Here is an 18,622-nt window from a genome sequence, read left to right on the forward strand (position 1 = left end):
TCTCTGCTTCCTGTTTGCCTGCTGGCCTTGCTGCAGCTGATCATAGCTCTGTGTAGCTGTTTTTTCTCTAGAGTCTTTATCTTACTATTACTCTCTATTGTTGAAAATGTGATAAAATATAACTTAATTCACACCATATTTCTGATATTATCAATCTTATCAGATTCATTTTGATTGTTCACTTTTATTTTATATCCGTGAGTGCTGTGCACCTGCATTGCGTTAGCACTCATTAGCTTGTCATTAGTGTTTTCATTCGAACCTATCGCTGTTTTCTTTTCTCCTCTCCTCTCTCTCGCTCCAGTTTTTCACAAGTTCATCAAACAACTGTGGTAAGAATATTTCATTAAGCACGATGAGTAATGGCTTCTCCTGCTATTGTTATTTGCACCTCTTGCCACATGTACAGTTTATCTATCTCCAGGGCCGTCGCTAGTGGGGTGAAAGGTGGTGACGATTATAGGGGACCACGGCGATCTCAACCGCCTGGCTGCTGCGTGTCGTTACGAAAGCGTATCATTTTCACATGTTATTAAGCATTGCCACTTGCCAATTTAACCTTTCAAAAGACTTTAAAGCATTCAAACACAAGACGCAGAAAAGCTGAACTGAGTAGCTGGTAACTCGCGCCCTGTTTTCGGTGCCCATGCGGAGAGAGAGCCGCGTCTCACAGACAGCAACACTGAACCAAGCTCTCCTTTGTGAAGTTCTCCTTTAAGTTCCTCCTGCACCTGAACGTACAAATACAAATTGCATTTTAAACAAACTGAAAAGGATGTGTAAGAGCCCAATTCAGCACCGCGGTGTTCTTGTGTTCAGGCTCACGCAGAGAGAAGCATCTCTTAAAACACTTGAACACCGAATTTGTCTGTTTTTGCTCTTGCACCAACAAATATATAAAAAAATATGTTAAAATACCCGTCTTGGATAGTATGTGTGAAAAAATTGCCGGTTATGTCTTAAATAAAAGTAAACAGTTGAGAAAAAAAAATTATATGTGTATTATATTGGATGCATTCATTGTGTTACTGCCACATTTTCGTTTCTATTCATTTTCTGTATTTTTATTATTATTACCGTTAAGTGCCACTAGGGGGCGCTGTAGCTTAAGAGTGAGCTTTGTATGCAGAGAAGAGGTTAATTTCCGCAGAAGAAGCGATCTCTCAAGAGAAAGAAAATGCATGACTAAAGCGTGGTCACTAAGCTAAGTCTAAGAGAAATAAGAGAAACAAAAAGAAGAAGAAAAAGACTGAAACTAATTCCTCTCTCGGTACTCAGCCAACGAGGTATGTTTTTGTATGTTGTATTTGTCAAAATAGTTTTATCTGTCAGATTTCTTTCTTTAAGCTAATTATTGTTTGTTCTGTGCTTTTAGTTTTCACGGTGTGTTTATGATCCTGACTAAGCTGGATTCAATAAATCCATCAGTATGAGAAAGCCACTTGTGTCTGTTGGTACCGGGAGGAATTACAGTGAAAACTCGGACTGATCTGCACGCGGGTGGAGGCGAGGCGGCATGATCAAAGGAGCAGCAGTCTTGCCACAGCGTGATCGACACGTGCACAGAGCGGGGAGCGCGCACGGGACCAAAGCACACGATTTGAAGAGCAACACTTTAAGATAAGGCCATAAGATGTGTCGACACTCATAAGTTAAGTGTTTGTCTAAACAAGGAAAGCAAAACACAAGTTCAAGGTTGATTAATCAAACTGTGAAAAGTGAAAGTAACGTTTTGCTATTCCTAGTTTTTGTTTATTAAGCCACAGTGTAAGTTCTAAAGCACCTAAGTTTAAGCATCAGTACTTTTGTTTTATTGGGCTATTTGTAACAGTAATGTGAATTCTGTATTTCATGTGAACAGTTTAAATGTGAATAACTCTTATTTGAATACGTTTAAGTTGAGAGTAATTTAAGTTACATTCATATTACTGCATTAAGATTCAGTGTTACATTTTTATTTTATTCTGCCTTTATATTTTAACTGCCTGTAGTACTGCGGTGACTTTTAGTTAACGTAAACGTTTTGCTGTTTAGTGACAAGTGACAAGACGTTAAAATGACTGATCCAAATACACCACTAATTAGTGCAGAACCCCAGAGGGAGTCTGAAGAAACCCAATGTACTGATCTTAGTGAGCAGCAAGAATCAGTACAACTAAGAAGTCAGAGAGTGAAAACACTCACAGAAAAGGGAAGAGAAATGCAGGATGAGAGGATTAAAGGACTCCAGCAAAGATTTAACTACAACTATGAAAAGTGGAGAACACGTGCAAAAGCATCCAAGCTACCCCTCTCTCAAACAGGACCCTTGAATAAAGACATACTTGAAGATATTATTGGTGATGTTAGAGGTCTTTGTGCAGATGTCACAAAAGTTTATGAAGAGTTACGTAAGCTCACCCCACCGGATCAGGAGTCACGTCGCAGAGTAGATCTGTGTGTGGAGATCTCAGGTTTCCTCATGAATAAAGCAACCAGTCGAGTGGAAGGAAAAGAGGAACAAGATTGGCCGGAAGCAGGCTCCCTCTTTCAAACTGCAAGCAGTAAGTTAAGCTCCTTCAACACCACTAAGAACTCATCTGAGCATTCACATAGATCCTCTATAAAACGTCAAGAAGCCGCAGCAGAAGCAGCAGCGAGTCAAGCTGTTCTAAAAATATTAGAAGAACAAGAAATGGAACAGCAAGAGATAGAAAGACTAGAAGCTGAAGTCAGGAAAAAAGCAGTAGAACAAGAAACATTGATTAGACAAAAGCGCTTAGAAAGAGAGGCAGAAGAAATTAGACTAAGAATGAAGAGAGAAGCAGATGAAGTAAAGTTTAAGGCTCAACAAGAAGCAGAGTATGCAGCTCTGCAGAGAACACTTGATGAAAATAAAAGAAAAGTACTGCACCTGGAAAGGTCAAAGATCTAAAGGCAGCACAAGCAAGGATGCAGGTTTATGACCAAATGAGTGCAGTAGAAGCACAAAAGATCGATGTAACAAAGATTAACACAGAAATGAAAGACGCTGAACATGTAAGCTTCCCATCTCTGTTTGAACAAGTCATACCCCAAGCTGCAGCCACTCCTATAAGTGATAGTACATCAGATCTTGTTAAAGTGCTACCAAGTGCACTAAGTGCTAGCCGTATCCCTGTTCCGGAACCTACTGTGTTTTCTGGGGATCCCTTAAGTTACAGTAACTGGAAACTGTCATTTCAAACGCTGATAGACCAAAAAAATATCCCGGACACGGAGAAAATATTCTACCTTCGGAGATATGTGAGTGGACCGGCTAAGAGAGCGGTTGAAGGATACTTCCTGCTTGGAACTGAATCTGCATATGCTGCTGCATGGAAGTTTCTGGATAAAAGATATGGAAATCCATTCACAATCGCAAAAGCCTTTATAGACAAACTGCATGCATGGCCCAAAATGACCTCAAGGGAACGTTTCGAACTAAGAGACTTTGCAGATTTCTTGAGCAGTTGTGAAGCTGCTACAGCTCACATCAAGTCCTTAGAGATCTTGAATGACTGCAATGAGACCCGAAAGATACTTTCCAAACTTCCAGACTGGCTTGCTGCTAGTTGGAACCGCAAGGTTATTGAAATTGAAGAACAAACAAATCAGTTTCCCACTTTCAGCCAGTTTGTTGAGTTTCTAACGAGAGAAGCTAAGATTGCCTGTAATCCTGTTACATCTTTACAGTCACTAAAACAATGTGAGCCTAACAAATCAGACAAACCGAAACTTACAAAACAGAAAGAAATTGGAGTTAAAACACTGATGACGACTTCACAAGAAAAGATACAACTGGTATGTGTATTCTGTAAGAAGCCTAAGCACAGTTTACACAAACGCAGAAGTTTTCTGGAAAAGGCTGTGTCAGACAGAGTCAGCTTTATTAAGTCAGAAAGGCTATGTTTTGGTTGTCTCAAACCAGGCCATCATTTGAAGAAATGTACCAACCGCAATATTTGTGAAAGGTGCAGTAAAGGGCATCCAACTTGTCTTCATGAAGATAGTTAAAGACAAAGGAGAACAAAGGCAACCACTAGCTAATCAAAATCCAAGCAACGAAAGGTCAAGTCAAAGCCACCGAGCTCAAGAACAAGTTACAGCCATGGCTACGACTAACCGAGTCGCAAGTCAAGAAAATAACCTGTTAAACTAGAACTGTCTACTATGTCTTCCCAGACTACAGTTGTTCAGTCCGACAGACTTCAAAATCTTCAAGTTCGTGGCCTTAACTCAAGCAAAAGAATCACTTTACCTCCTACATACACACGAGAATTCATTCCAGCCAACAAAGCTCACATTCCAACTAATGAAACAGCAGCCATATGGCCGGCAGCCATATCACCCTGGAGGCCAAGACCGGTTTCCCACTGAAGCTAAGCAGGGCTGAGCCTGGTCAGTACCTGGATGGGAGACCTCCTAAAGAAATCTAGGTTGCTGCTGGAAGAGGTGCTAGTGAGGTCAGCAGGGGGCGCTCACCCTGTGGTCTGTGTGGGTCCTAGCGCCCCAGTGTAGTGATGGGGACACTATACTGTCAACAAGCACCGTCCTTCGGATGAGACGTTAAACCGAGGTCCTGACTCTCTGTGGTCAGTAAAAATCCCAGGATGTCTTTCGAAAAGAGTAGAGGTGTGACCTCGGCATCCTGGCTAAATTTGCCCATTGGTATCCGACCATCATGGCCTCCTAACAATCCCCATATCTGCTGATTGGCTTCATCACTCTGTCTCCTCTCCACCAGTAAGCTGGTGTGTGGTGGGCGTTCTGGCGCACTATGGCTGCCGTCGCATCATCCAGGTGGATGCTGCACACTGGTGGTGGATGAGGAGATACCCCCTGTCTAGGTAAGCGCTTTGAGTGCCTAGAAAAGCGCTATATAAATGTAATGAATTATTATTATTATTAAAGCTTGGCCACATCTGGAACACCATCAATCAGAAATCGCACCTTTGCAAGATTGCGAGGTAGGATTGTTGATCGGATACAACTGCTCACAAGCTCTTCTCCCGAGAGAGATTGTGTCAGGCAAGGAAGGCGAGCCATACGCTCAGCGCACCGATATTGGTTGGAGTATAGTTGGACATACCAATCCCTGCCTAAACTATGGAGATGCGATTGGAATTAGTCATCGCATTATTGTCAAGAAAGTCATCCCAGAGCTTAAGCCCTCTCTAAAGCTTCAGAACAAAGTCCACTATGTCAATAGGACAACAGTAAAGGACATCACCCCTTCGGACATTATCAAAGCACTTGAAGGAGACTTCTCTGAAAGAGCCATTGAGGGCAACCCTGTGTCACAAGAAGATTTAAAGTTTCTCACAAAACTCAAAGAAAACATCACACAGAATGAGAGCGGCCACTCTGAGATGCCACTACCGTTTCGTGACGAAAGACCCACATTACCAGACAATAGAATATGTGCAATGCATCGCCTAAAGTGTCTGGAAAGGAGATTAAAGAAAGACAAATCATACTACAATGATTACACAAACTTCATGGATGACATCATCTCAAGAGGAGATGCTGAAAGAGTCCATGACGAAGAGTTGAATAACACTCCTGCATGGTATATCCCCCATCATGGGGTCTATCACCCACACAAACCCGGAAGGATCAGAGTAGTATTTGATGCCTCGGCCAAGTACCAGGACACTTCTCTCAATGACCATCTCTTAACCGGTCCTGACCTGACAAACGCATTGGTTGGTGTTCTTTGTCGTTTCCGCAGAAGTTCTGTCGCATTCATGTGTGATATAGAGCGGATGTTTCACCAGTTCCATGTCACAAAAGAAGACCAGGATTACTTAATAAAAAAAAATTTCTTTGGTGGCAGAAGGGAGATTTGGAAGCATCACCATTAGTTTACCGTATGAAGGTCCATCTTTTTGGAGCAGCGTCTTCTCCAGGCTGTGCCAACTTTGGCCTGAAACACCTCGCGGCCCAAGGACAAGGTCAATTCAGAGAAAACACCATACACTTCATACAGAGAACCTTTTATGTTGATGACGGTTTGGCAAGCATTCCTACTGAAAGGGAAGCCATTCAGCTCATCAAAGACTCAAGGGAGCTCTGTTCCAAAGGAAAGTTAAGACTCCATAAATTTGTGTGTAATAGTGAGAGAGTTATGTCCACTATTCCAGAAGAAGAGTTTGCCACAGTGAAAGACCTTGACCTGTCTCTAAGTTTACCACGCATTGAAAGAACTCTTGGAGTTGAATGGTGCGTCACTTCAGACACTTTCAAATTCAGAGTTCAAGTCAAGTTGAACCCCCTTACAAGAAGAGGTGTACTTTCTACTGTCGCCTCCATTTACGATCCCCTGGGGTTTATTGCACCGTTCGTCCTCTTTGGAAAGAAGATTCTCCAGCAAATGTGCAAGGATAAGGTTGGGTGGGACCACGAGCTTCCAGAGCACTTAAAATCCCAGTGGGAATCCTGGATTAAAGACTTTCCAAGTTTAGCCAACATGCAGATTCAAAGATGTTTAATTCCTACAGATTTTGGTTAGGTTAAAAGCTACGAGTTTCATCACTTCGCAGACGCCAGTGTCAATGGATATGGTGCTTGTATTTACCTGCGAATCATTAACCAATCAGATCAAGTTCATTGTTGTTTGGTAATGGCCAAGTCAAGAGTCACACCTACTAGTGTCACAACTATCCCGCGACTCGAACTCTCAGCAGCAGTTGTTGCAGTTAGAGTCAGTGATCTACTCAGGGCAGAACTTGAAATCCCAGACATTGCAGAGTTTTTCTGGACAGACTCCACCGTTGTTCTCGGCTACATAAATAATGATGCCAAAAGGTTTCAAGTCTTCGTAGCGAATCGGATACAAAGGATCAAGTCAAGCACAAGGCCAGAACAATGGGCGTATGTCGCATCAGAGCAGAACCCTGCAGACTACGTTTCTCGAGGCTTAACCGCAGAACAACTGAAGTCCTCTGAATGGTTTGAGGGGCCAGCATTTCTCTGGGAGAAGAACATTCCTGATAGAGATGTCAAGGTGGGAGAGATCAGGGAAAATGATCCAGAACTTCGCAAAGCCTCTGTGTATACCATCAATGCAAAGGAAGAGCAAACTATTTTCAGCAGATTTGAGAAGTTCTCAGAATGGTCCAGATTGATAAGAGCATTTGCAATCTTGAGAAGAAAGGTCAAGGAACACAAAGGTGATATACAAAGGACCAAAGAAAGTACAACTTTGGAAGAGAGAAAACAAACAGAACTGGTTGTCATCAAAATTGTTAAAGAGAAAGCTTTTGCAGAAGAGATAAAGAGTCTAAAATCAAAGAAAACAGTTTCCAAGACCACAAATCATAAACTGTACAAACTAAGTCCATTTCTGGACGAAAAAGGAATCCTCAGAGTGGGTGGACGTTTGGGTCAAGCTGTACTACACCCGCATGTAAAACATCCAGCCATACTTCCCAAGGACAGTCATATTTCAACTTTGCTGATCAGACATTTTCACTCGAAGGTTCAACATCAAGGTCGTGGAATGACTATGAATGAGTTGCGTGCAAATGGTTGGTGGATTCTTGGGAGCAGCCGTGCAGTTTCATCATACATCTTCTAATGTGTCAGATGTCGCAAATACAGAAGGAAAACGGAGCATCAAAGTATGGGAGATTTGCCAGTAGAACGAACGGAGCCTACCCCGCCTTTCACTTATGTCGGAATGGATTGTTTTTTGAACCATATACGTCAAAGATGGACGAAAGGAGCTCAAGAGATATGTACTAACCTGTCTATGTTCACGAGCCATGCATATTGAAGTAGTAGACGACCTGAGTACAGACGCATTTCTAAATTTATTGCAATAAGAGGAAATGTGCGTCAATTGAGATGTGACAGAGGAACCAATTTCATTGGTGCCCAGAGAGAACTCGCAGATCTCATGAAAGAAATGAATCAGGAGAAGGTAAAAGCACTTGGATGTGAATTTCTCCTGATTCCCCCTTCGGCAAGCCATATGGGTGGAATATGGGAAAGACAGATCAGGACCATCCGTAGTGTTCTTTTAGCCATCCTTGACCAGTCAGCAAAGAGACTCGACAGTACATCCTTGAGAACCTTGTTGTACGAGGTCATGGCGATTGTCAACAGTAGGCCACTTTCCATCGAGCATTTAAGTGATCCAACAGGTCCTGAGCCATTAACGCCCAACCACATTCTCACTATAAGGTGACCATTGTTCAACCTCCTCCAGGAGAGTTTATGAAAGAAGATTTGTATCTTCAAAAAAGATGGAGAAGAGTACAATATTTAGCCAATGAGTTTTGGATCCGTTGGAGGAAAGAATATTTGCTCAACTTGCAACCAAGACAGAAGTGAAATGTACACAGAAGGAATCTGAAGATAAATGATGTAGTGCTTCTACAAGATGACATGACACCAAGTAATGAATGGAAGCTTGTCAAAGTCACTGATGTCTATCCAGGAACTGATAAAAAAGTGAGAAAGGTTCGACTTTTGGTTAGTAAAAGGACATATGACAAACACAATAAACTTGTGACTAAGACAGTCTCATTAGAACGACCTATTCATAAGGTTATTGTTTTGCTAGAAGCAGACTAAGGGTTTGTGTTTATTTTCATGTTCAGTTTGTCAGACTGAATGTAAGTCATAGAAATCCCACAGTAAGAGTTGTGAGATTGGTGGGAGTGTTACTGCCACATTTTCGTTTCTATTCATTTTCTGTATTTTTATTATTATTACCGTTAAGTGCCACTAGGGGGCGCTGGAGCTTAAGAGTGAGCTTTGTATGCAGAGAAGAGGTTAATTTCCGCAGAAGAAGCGATCTCTCAAGAGAAAGAAAAATGCATGACTAAAGCGTGGTCACTAAGCTAAGTCTAAGAGAAATAAGATAAACAAAAAGAAGAAGAAAAAGACTGAAACTAATTCCTCTCTCGGTACTCAGCCAACGAGGTATGTTTTGTATGTTGTATTTGTCAAAATCGATTTATCTGTCAGATTTCTTTCTTTAAGCTAATTATTGTTTGTTCTGTGCTTTTAGTTTTCACGGTGTGTTTATGATCCTGACTAAGCTGGATTCAATGAATCCATCAGTATGAGAAAGCCACTTGTGTCTGTTGGTACCTGGAGGAATTACACATTGTCTCTTAAAGTGACCACGCCTAATTTAGCTATTAGCTGCTGTAATGTTAATCCAATAAACGAAGAATGAAAAAATTAAAATGAAAGAAATTTAGATTTTTTTTTACTAGTATGTGCAGGACATTATTAATTAATGTATGTAAGTGAGTATAGCAAAATAAGAGGTAGCGCTGTAATCGGGCCTTAAAAGTTAGGCCCGACAGGACCCGAGCCCGACAGGTTTCGGCCCCAGCATGGCGAGTACATTTTGATTGACAGCTTTTTAAAAGCCCGAACATGTTTACAGCCAGACATTATTCAAATGTGTGCACACACACAGCTCTTTTTCCTTGTGTCAAGAATGAGTCATTTATACATGTTTTAACGTAATTTATTCATAACTAACGTAGACTAGACCACTTGGAAGTTGGAATAAAGAAATAAAATAAGTCCTCTGTAACATCTTGACATCTCAGCACTCTAAATAGGCATAGGGTCATTTAGCCCGTAAATAGACCAACGCACCAATAAAAACAAGTCTTTTTTAACAAATTAAATTAAGATACATTTTAAATTAAGATGGGTATTTGGCAATAACGAAATTAAGATAAAAGCTCCGCCGGATTTGCTTCGCCACTAGCAGCTGACATTTCATAAAAGAATAATGCCAACATTAGCGTAAATTCTCTGTCCACATTATGCATTTAAGACTCAATGAATATTTAGTTATCATTTGAAAAACCTTTACTCACAGAGATTAGGCTAAGCCTAAATCTTTTTGTGGAGGAAAATGATTGAATCCACTGTAGATGTCTTCACTCATTATTCTCATTATAAACATGGTCAAAACTTTTCCACAACTCAGACTTTACTTTAGTTGCTGGTGCAACCAAAACGTAATCGCCAGAGGAAAGCCTCCGTTTCACCTACTCAGCATCCATTTTCGCATCTTTCTCACGCTAATGGAAACACATCACATGACCGCTCCTTTACCTCGCGAAACCCGTCGACCGACCCGACGGGTTACCGACCGAACCCGTCGGGTCCTATCGGGCAAAGATCTTCAGCTCTAATAAGAGGGGCAGCTGTGGCATAAGGGTTAGAGAGTTGGACTTGTAACCCAAAGGTTGCAGGTTTGAGTCTCGGTGCTGGCAGGAGTTGTAGGTGGGAAGGAGTGAATGAACAGTGCTCTCTTCCACCCTCAATACCCATGGCTGAAGTGCCCTTGAGCAAGGCACTAAACCCCAGTTGCTCCCCGGGTGCTGGCTATATAGCTGCCCACTGCTCCATGTGTGTGTGTGTGTGTGTGTGTGTGTGAAACTCTGAGTTCTTGTAATATTTCATTACCATTTTCTAAACTATAACAATAGTTATAAATATATAAACTGATAATGTGAGAAATGTTGAAGGTGTCTGAATAAATTTCGGTTTGACTGTATATTTAATTTTACAGTGATATTTTACAGTTAATTATTCGGTTTCTGTACCTGGACACTTACAAACTTGAAAAAACTTAAACACTGTGTAAATAGCAAAAACAAATAAACAAATGAACATACAAATTAAACACTTTCACATGTGATAAATGCAGGGAAATAGTTAGGCTGACAGAGACTATTTCAGAATTAGAGACAGACATCCAAACTCATTGAGGACAGTAAGAATGTTAGGGCTTTAGATACGGCTTTGGATGCGTCTAGCTCAGGGATTCCTGTACATTGTTCGGTTCCGGCAACAGAGCCCCTGCAGCAGGGCAACTGGGTGACAGTGAGGCAGCGTAGTCGTGGGTCAAAACACCGCTCTTCTGTTCCGATCAAAACATTAAACCGGTTCTCCCCACTCAGTGATGCACCCACTGAGAAACCTGAGGAAAGTGCTCTAGTTACTGGTGATTCTATTGTACGGAACGTGAATATAGTTACACCAGCCACCATAGTCAAATCTTTACCGGGAGCCAGAGCGCCTGACATCTTGGCAAATTTAAAAGTGCTGGCTAATGCTAAACGTAAATGCCGGTGCTAATGATGTTCGACTTCGCCAGTCGGATCACTAAAAATAACATTAAAGAGGTGTGTGAACTTGCAAACACGATGTCAGACACTGTAATATGCTCTGGTCCCCTCCCTGCTTACCGTGGTGACAAGATGCATTAGCAGATTGTCATCACTCAATGGCTGGATGTCTAAGTGGTGCCCACAGAATAACATAGGTTTCATAGACAATTGGGGTGGCGCCACTATTCTCTCTAGAAATATGGCAAATAGTCTTAGTGTTTATACTTGACTAACTGGGGCCCAGGTCAGAAGCAGACAGACTGGCTAAACCGAACGCCTGCTAGCTGCCTCACGTCACAGAGGTCAGCTAATTCTCAGCACATAGAGACTCTTTCACCTTGATATCACACTATAGAGAATGTGTCTGTTCCCCGAACTAGAAAATACAAAAAACGTCCAAACCAAGTTAAGATTAACAATTTAATTGAGGTTCAACAAATAAAAAACAGATGCAATATGGATAAACAAATGATAAAGCTTGGCTTATTGAATATCAGATCCCTTTCTACGAAAACACTTTTTGTAAATAATATGATCACTGATCATGATCTAGATGTGCTCTGTTTGACAGAAACCTGGCTAAAACCTGATAATTACATTATTTTAAATGAGTCCACCCGCCAAGATTACTGTTATAAACATGAGCCGCGTCTAAAAGGCAAAGGGGGAGGTGTTGCTTCAATTTATAACAACGTTTTCAGGATTTCTCAGAGGACAGGCATCAAGTATAACTCGTTTGAAGTAATGGTGCTTCATATAACATTATCCAGAGAAACAAATGTTAATGATAAATCCCCTGTTATGTTTGTACTGGCTACTGTATACAGGCCACCAGGGCACCATACAGACTTTATTAAAGAGTTTGGTGATTTTACATCCGAGTTATTTCTGGCTGCAGATAAAGTTTTAATAGTTGGTGATTTTAATATCCATGTTGATAATGAAAAAGATGCATTGGGATCAGCATTTATAGACATTCTGAACTCAATTGGGGTTAGACAACACGTTTCAGGACCTACTCATTGTCGAAATCATACTATAGATTTAATACTGTAACATGGAATTGATGTTGATAGTGTTGAAATTATGCAGCCAAGTGATGATATCTCAGATCATTATTTAGTTTTGTGCAAACCTTATATAACCAAAATTGTAAATTCTACTTCTTGTTACAAAATGGTATATAAGAACCATCACTTCTACCACAAAAGACTGCTTTTTAAGTTATCTTCCTGATGTATCCAAATTCCTTAGCATATCCAAAACCTCAGAACAACTTGATGTAACATAAACTATGGACTCTCTCTTTTCTAGCATTTTAAATACAGTTGCTCATTTACGCTTAAGGAAGGTTAAGGAAACCAGTCTGACAACATGGTATAATGAGCATACTCGCACCCTAAAGAGAGCAGCTCGAAAAATGGAGTGCAGCTGGAGGAAAACAAAACTAGAGGTATTTCGTATTGCTTGGCGGGAAAGTAACCTATCCTACAGAAAAGCATTAAAAACTGCTAGATCCGTTTACTTTTCTTCTCTTTTAGAAGAAAACAAACATAACCACAGGTATTTATTCAATACAGTGGCTAAATTAACGAAAAATAAAACCTCAACAAGTGTTGACATTTCCCAACATCACAGCAGTAATGACTTTATGAACTACTTTACTTCTAAAATCGATACTATTAGAGATAAAATTGCAACCATTCAGCCGTCAGCGACAGTATCACATCAGACAGTGCACTATAGACCCCCTGAGGAACAGTTCACTCATTCTCTACTATAGGAGAGGAAGAATTGTATAAACTTGTTAAATCATCTAAACCAACAACATGTATGTTAGACCCTATACCATCTAAGCTCCTAAAAGAGGTGCTTCCAGAAGTCATAGATCCTCTTCTGACTATTATTAATTCCTCATTGTCATTATGATATGTCCCCAAAACCTTCAAACTGGCTGTTATTAAGCCTCTCATCAAAAAACCACAACTTGACCCCAAAGAACTAGTTAATTATAGACCAATCTCGAATCTACCTTTTCTGTCCAAGATACTAGAAAAGGTGGTATCCTTACAATTATATTACTTCTTAGAGAAAAATGGTATATGTGAGGATTTCCAGTCAGGATTTAGACCGTATCATAAGTACTGAGACTGCTCTCTTTAGAGTTACAAATGATCTGCTCTTATCATCTGATCGTGGTTGTATCTCTCTATTAGTTTTATTGGATCTTAGTGCTACGTTTGACACAATTGACCACAACATTCTTTTGCATAGACTTGAACACTTTGTTGGCATTAATGGAAGTGCATTAGCATGGTTTAAATCATACTTATATGAACGCCATCAGTTCGTAGCAGTGAATGAAGATGTATCATATCGATCACAAGTGCAGTATGGAGTACCTCAAGGCTCAGTACTAGGGCCACTACTCTTCACGCTTTATATGTTACCCTTGGGAGATATCATCAGGAAACATGGTGTTAGCTTTCACTGTTATGCTGATGATACTCAGCTCTATATTTCTTCGCGGCCCGGTGAAACACACCAATTTGGAAAACTAATGGAATGCATAGTCGATATAAAAAACTGGATGACGAGTAATTTCTTACTGCTAAATTCTGTAAAAACAGAGATGTTAATTATAGGACCTAAAAAAAAAATTGCATGTAATAATCTAGAACACTGTCTAAGATTTGATGGCTGTTTTGTCAATTCTTCGTCATCAGTTAGGAACCTAGGTGTGCTATTTAATAGCAATCTTTCCTTAGAAAGCCCCGTTTCTAGCATTTGTAAAACTGCATTTTTCGATCTCAAACATATATCAAAATTACGGCCTATGCTCTCAATGTCAAATGCAGAAATGTTAATCCATGCATTTATGAACTCAAGGTTAGATTATTGTAATGCTTTATTGTGTGGTTGTTCTGCACGCTTAGTAAACAAACTACAGCTAGTCCAAAATACAGCAGCAAGAGTTCTTACTAGAACCAGAAAGTATGACCATATTAGCCTGGTCCTGTCAACACTTGAACTGGCTCCCTATCAAACATTGTATAGATTTTAAAATATTACTTATTACTTATAAAGACCTGAATGGTTTAGCACCTCAGTATTTGAATGAGCTCCTGTTACATTATAATATAGAATATCAAAATCAACTACGTGCGGCAGATCCTTTTCCTATTTGGCGCCTAAACTCTGGAATAACCTACCTAACATTGTTCGGGAGGCAGACACATTCTTGCAGTTTAAATCTATATTAAAGACCCATCTCTTTAACCTGTCTTACACATAACATACTAATATGCTTTTAATATCCAAATCCGTTAAAGGATTTTTAGGCTGCATTAACTAGGTAAACCAGAACCGGGAACACTTCCCATAACACCCGATGTACTTGCTACATCATTAGAAGAATGGCATCTACGCTGTATCCAGATCAGAGGGACACTGCAGTCACCCGGATCCAGTACGGATCCAGACCAGATGGTGCATTGGCACCTAGAAAGGACCTCTACATCCCTGAAAGACAGCGGAGACCAGGACAACTAGAGAAACAGATACAGATCCCCTGTAAAGACCTTGTCTCAGATGACCACCAGGACAAGACCACAGGAAACAGATGATTCTTCTGCACATCTGACTTTGCTGCACCCTGGAATTAAACTGCTGGTTTCGTCTGGTCAGAGGACAACTAGCCCCCCAACTGAGCCTGGTTTCTCCCAAGGTTTTTTTCTCCATTTTGTCACCGATGGAGTTTCGGTTCCTTGCCGCTGTCGCCTCTGGCTTGCTTAGTCGGGGTCACTTCATCTACAGCGATATCGTTGACTTGATTGCAAATAAATGCAAAGACACTATTTAAACTGAACAGAGATGACATCACTGAATTCAATTATGAACTGCCTTTAACTGTCATTTTGCATTATTGACGCACTGTTTTCCTAATGAATGTTGTTCAGTTGCTTTGACACAATGTATTTTGTTTAAAGCGCCTATATAAATAAAGGTGACTTGACTTGACAGGATATTTATATGTACAAATCAGACAAATATCCAATTCCAAAACATTTCTACCATAAATTTACATTGTAAATAAATTAAAGTTCCATTTTTGATTGTTGAAAGACTTTGTGGTGCATTTCACTTACACCAATAAAACTTCTAAAATGATTTTTATCGGTTAGGTGTGGATCTATTCTGAATAGTTGATAACTTTTCTAATATCATGAAGAGATCGCGACTGCAAACAGAACCGCACAAGCAGTTCATTTGTATAAATTGGGTCTATTTGAGAGCTCGCATCCAGATTTCTGAGATTACATGACATCGCAATCATGTTACAATAAAGTGCTCGCCATATTTGCACAGGGAGTATTAAAATTATGCGGAATACCTGCAATCCCGCGCAGACATTCAGAGTGTAATTGACAGGAGACGGATGATTGTCAAATTCACTCGGAGAGAAGAGAGAGATACAGATTGTATTGGTGTATATTCAGATACTGTGGAAAATTAATAATGGAACCGTGTCAGATATTTCAGTATCAGTATCAAAATATAGATATTTATGATAACAGTACCATGTAGTTTGTTTATCCAAGCTCTGAATCTATAAATGATGCTGAGCTCCCTCGCTGTCTGATTAACTCTTCACCTGCTGCAGCGGCTCTTTTCCTGATTTAGATATCAGCGCTTTTATTGGTCCATTTATGATTGGATATTTTTATTGGCTACTGAAGTGCTGTCAAAAATTTGAATATCAATTCAAATTGTGAGCGTACTCAGTAACAAACTGTGATTTAAAAGTAACAATGTAGATTATTTTGCTTAATTTGTACTTAAGTACAAGTAAAAGTACAGCTTTAAAAATATACTCAAAAAGTAAAAAAAAAACTACTTAATTACAGTAACGGGAGTTGTAATTCGTTACCTCCCACTGGTCAGCAGCAGGAAGCATGAAGTGCTCTAAAACTTCCTGGTATACGGCTGCGTTGACCTTGGACCTCAGAAAACACAGTGAACCAACACCAGCAGATGGAATGGCACCACAAACCATCACTGACTGTGGAAACTTTACACTGGACCTCAAGCAACGTGGATTGTGTACCTCTCCTTTCTTCCGCCAGACTCTGGGACCCTGATTTCCAAAGGAAATGCAAAATTTACTTTCATCAGAGAATATAACTTTGGACCACTCAGCAGCAGTCCAGTCCTTTTTGTCTTTAAATGCTTCGGACGCTGTCTGTTGTTCAAGAGTGGCTTGACACAAGGAATGCGACTACTGAAACCCATGTCTTGCATACACCTGTGCATAGTGGTTCTTGAAGCACTGACTCAAGCTGCAGTCCACTCTTTGTGAATCTCCCCCCACATTTTTGAATGGGTTTTGTTTCAGAAGAAACAGCCGAGCAACAGACCCTGGTAAATATGTGCTGAAAGTGGCGCTTGGTTTTGCGTTTGCTTATCGTGGGACTGCCCGGTTTCGATCTGCCAAATAGTGAGGCATGGCCAAAGCCAGTGAAAGTATTTAATTAGCTGTTTATAAAGCACTTGTCAGAAGAAACAGCCGAACAACAGAGAAGGACAGCAGCTTGTAAGTGTTTTGTCTCGTTTTCTCATTAAACTACTGTGTGATCGTCATTGCTAGAAAAGTTTTTGGTTTAAATTGTGTGTGTCTTACCCTGGTAAATACGTGCTGAAAGTGGCACTTGGTTTTGCGTTTGCCTATCGCGGGACTGCCCGGTTTCGATCTGCCAAATAGTGAGGTGTGGCCAAAGCCAGTGAAAGTACTTAATTAGCTGTTTAGAAAGCACCTGTCAGAAGAAACAGCCGAGCAACAGAGAAGGACAGCAGCTTGTAAGTGTTTTGTCTCTTTTTCTCATTAGACTACTGTGTGATCGTCATTGCTAGGAAAGTTTTTGGTTTAAATTGTGTGTCTTACCCTGGTAAATACGTGCTGAAAGTGGCACTTGGTTTTGCGTTTGCCTATCGCGGGACTGCCCGGTTTCGATCTGCCAAATAGTGAGGCGTGGCCAGCCGACTTCAATCACAGGTAATCAGGCAAATACAAAAGCGGTAGGTTTCACCGCGGTCACGGCAGCCCTCGTGTGAATCCTCCTCGTGTGAAGACCGACGAGGGTAAAGACCATCGACTCTACCTGCGCGAGGGCACTAGAGTATTGCTTTTTTCGCTCTTTCTTTATTGTTTGTATAGCTTGTTCTCAAATATCTCTTACACTTGTAGTCACTATGTGCTTTCAGATCTCTACTATCACTACTAACACTTGGAGAGCACACTACGTACATCGCAGGAAGGCCTGTCTGACAAACTTACGGCCTGTCCCTCTGACCTCTACTACTACGCACGCTATTCCAGTTGGTCTCTGGAACTGCCAGTCTGCAGTTAACAAAGTAGACTTCATTTCTTCTATTGCTACTCATTCCGGTCTCAACCTCATGGCACTGACTGAAACTTGGATCAAACCTGAAGACACTGCCACTCCTGCAGCCCTCTCCACTAATTTCACTTGTTCCCACACTCCTCGTACCACTGGGAGAGGTGGAGGTACTGGTCTCCCTATATCAAAAGAATGGAAATTTGATCTTCAGCCATCACCTACAGGTAATGGTTCATTTGAATCACATGCTATTACTGTAACCCACCCTGTTAAAATCCACTTTGTGGTCATTTATCGTCCCCCAGGTCAATTGGGAAACTTCTTGGAGGAGTTGGATGTGCTGCTATCAAACTTTCCTGAAGATGGTACTCCTCTGGTACTGCTTGGTGACTTCAACATCCACCTAGATAAACCCCAGGCTGCTGACTTCAAAACTCTGCTCACCTCATTTGATCTCAAGCGAGTGTCTACTACAGCGACTCACAAATCAGGGAACCAACTAGACCTCATCTACACGCACTGTTGCTCTGTGGACAACTCTTCAGTTGCTCCACTGCACACCTTAGACCACTTCCTCATTACTGCTAACCTAGCACTTACTCTTGAAGCAGCCTACGCTCACTCTCTCCATCTCGCCTATGTTCTGTGGTTTCATCCTCGCTTCCTGCACTCAGTTTTCAGCTCTGGACACGAACAGCGCTACGGACACTCTTTTCTCCACTTTAACATCTTGCTTGGATAACTTTTGCCCACTGTTGTCTAGACCAGCACGCACCGCCCCATCTGCCCTCTTGCTGTCCGAGGTTCTCCGTGAACATCACTCTAAACTCAGGGCTGCAGAGAGGAAATGGCAGAAATCAAGAAACTCTACCGACCTCAGTGTGTATCAGTCTCTCCTCTCTTCTTCTCTGCAAATGTCTTCACGGCTAAAACATCCTACTACCACAACATTAACAGCTGTTGTGACGCTCGGACACTCTTCAAGACTTTCTCTACTCTTCTTAATCCGCCTCCACCACCTCCTCCATCGACTCTTTCAGCGGACGACTTTGTAGTTTTCTTCACAAATAA

The 18,622-nt window shown here is 41.0% G+C and overlaps 3 protein-coding genes and 1 long non-coding RNA gene across 5 annotated transcripts in view; 3 read left to right on the forward strand and 1 right to left on the reverse strand.

Annotated features, from left to right (window-relative positions):
* mppe1 (metallophosphoesterase 1) overlaps positions 1 to 18,622 on the reverse strand; it is a 98,561-nt gene that overhangs the window by 24,959 nt on the left and 54,980 nt on the right. The gene's annotated exons all lie outside the window — the stretch shown is intronic.
* On the forward strand, positions 1,029 to 9,081 carry LOC132115949 (uncharacterized). Its single transcript, XR_009425585.1, has 2 exons — positions 1,029 to 1,192; positions 8,795 to 9,081. It is a non-coding gene; the product is annotated as an uncharacterized LOC132115949 (long non-coding RNA).
* Positions 1,151 to 4,141, forward strand: LOC132115947 (inner centromere protein B-like). Of its 2 annotated transcripts, none has more exons than XM_059524387.1 (2): positions 1,151 to 1,286; positions 1,376 to 4,141. In XM_059524387.1, exon 2 carries the CDS (start codon positions 2,932 to 2,934, stop codon positions 4,012 to 4,014), a length of 1,083 nt encoding a protein of 360 aa, XP_059380370.1. In that variant the 5' UTR covers positions 1,151 to 1,286; positions 1,376 to 2,931; the 3' UTR covers positions 4,015 to 4,141. The 2 variants fall into 2 exon arrangements, with proteins under 2 accessions (XP_059380370.1, XP_059380371.1); XM_059524388.1 differs by having other exon boundaries at positions 1,376 to 2,974.
* LOC132115948 (uncharacterized) lies at positions 4,913 to 9,081 on the forward strand. The gene is made up of 2 exons (XM_059524390.1): positions 4,913 to 8,931; positions 9,020 to 9,081. Exon 1 carries the CDS (start codon positions 6,623 to 6,625, stop codon positions 7,577 to 7,579), a length of 957 nt encoding a protein of 318 aa, XP_059380373.1. The 5' UTR covers positions 4,913 to 6,622; the 3' UTR covers positions 7,580 to 8,931; positions 9,020 to 9,081.

The sequence above is a fragment of the Carassius carassius genome, chromosome 35 (genome assembly GCF_963082965.1).
Source record: "Carassius carassius chromosome 35, fCarCar2.1, whole genome shotgun sequence".
NCBI lineage: Eukaryota > Metazoa > Chordata > Actinopteri > Cypriniformes > Cyprinidae > Carassius > Carassius carassius.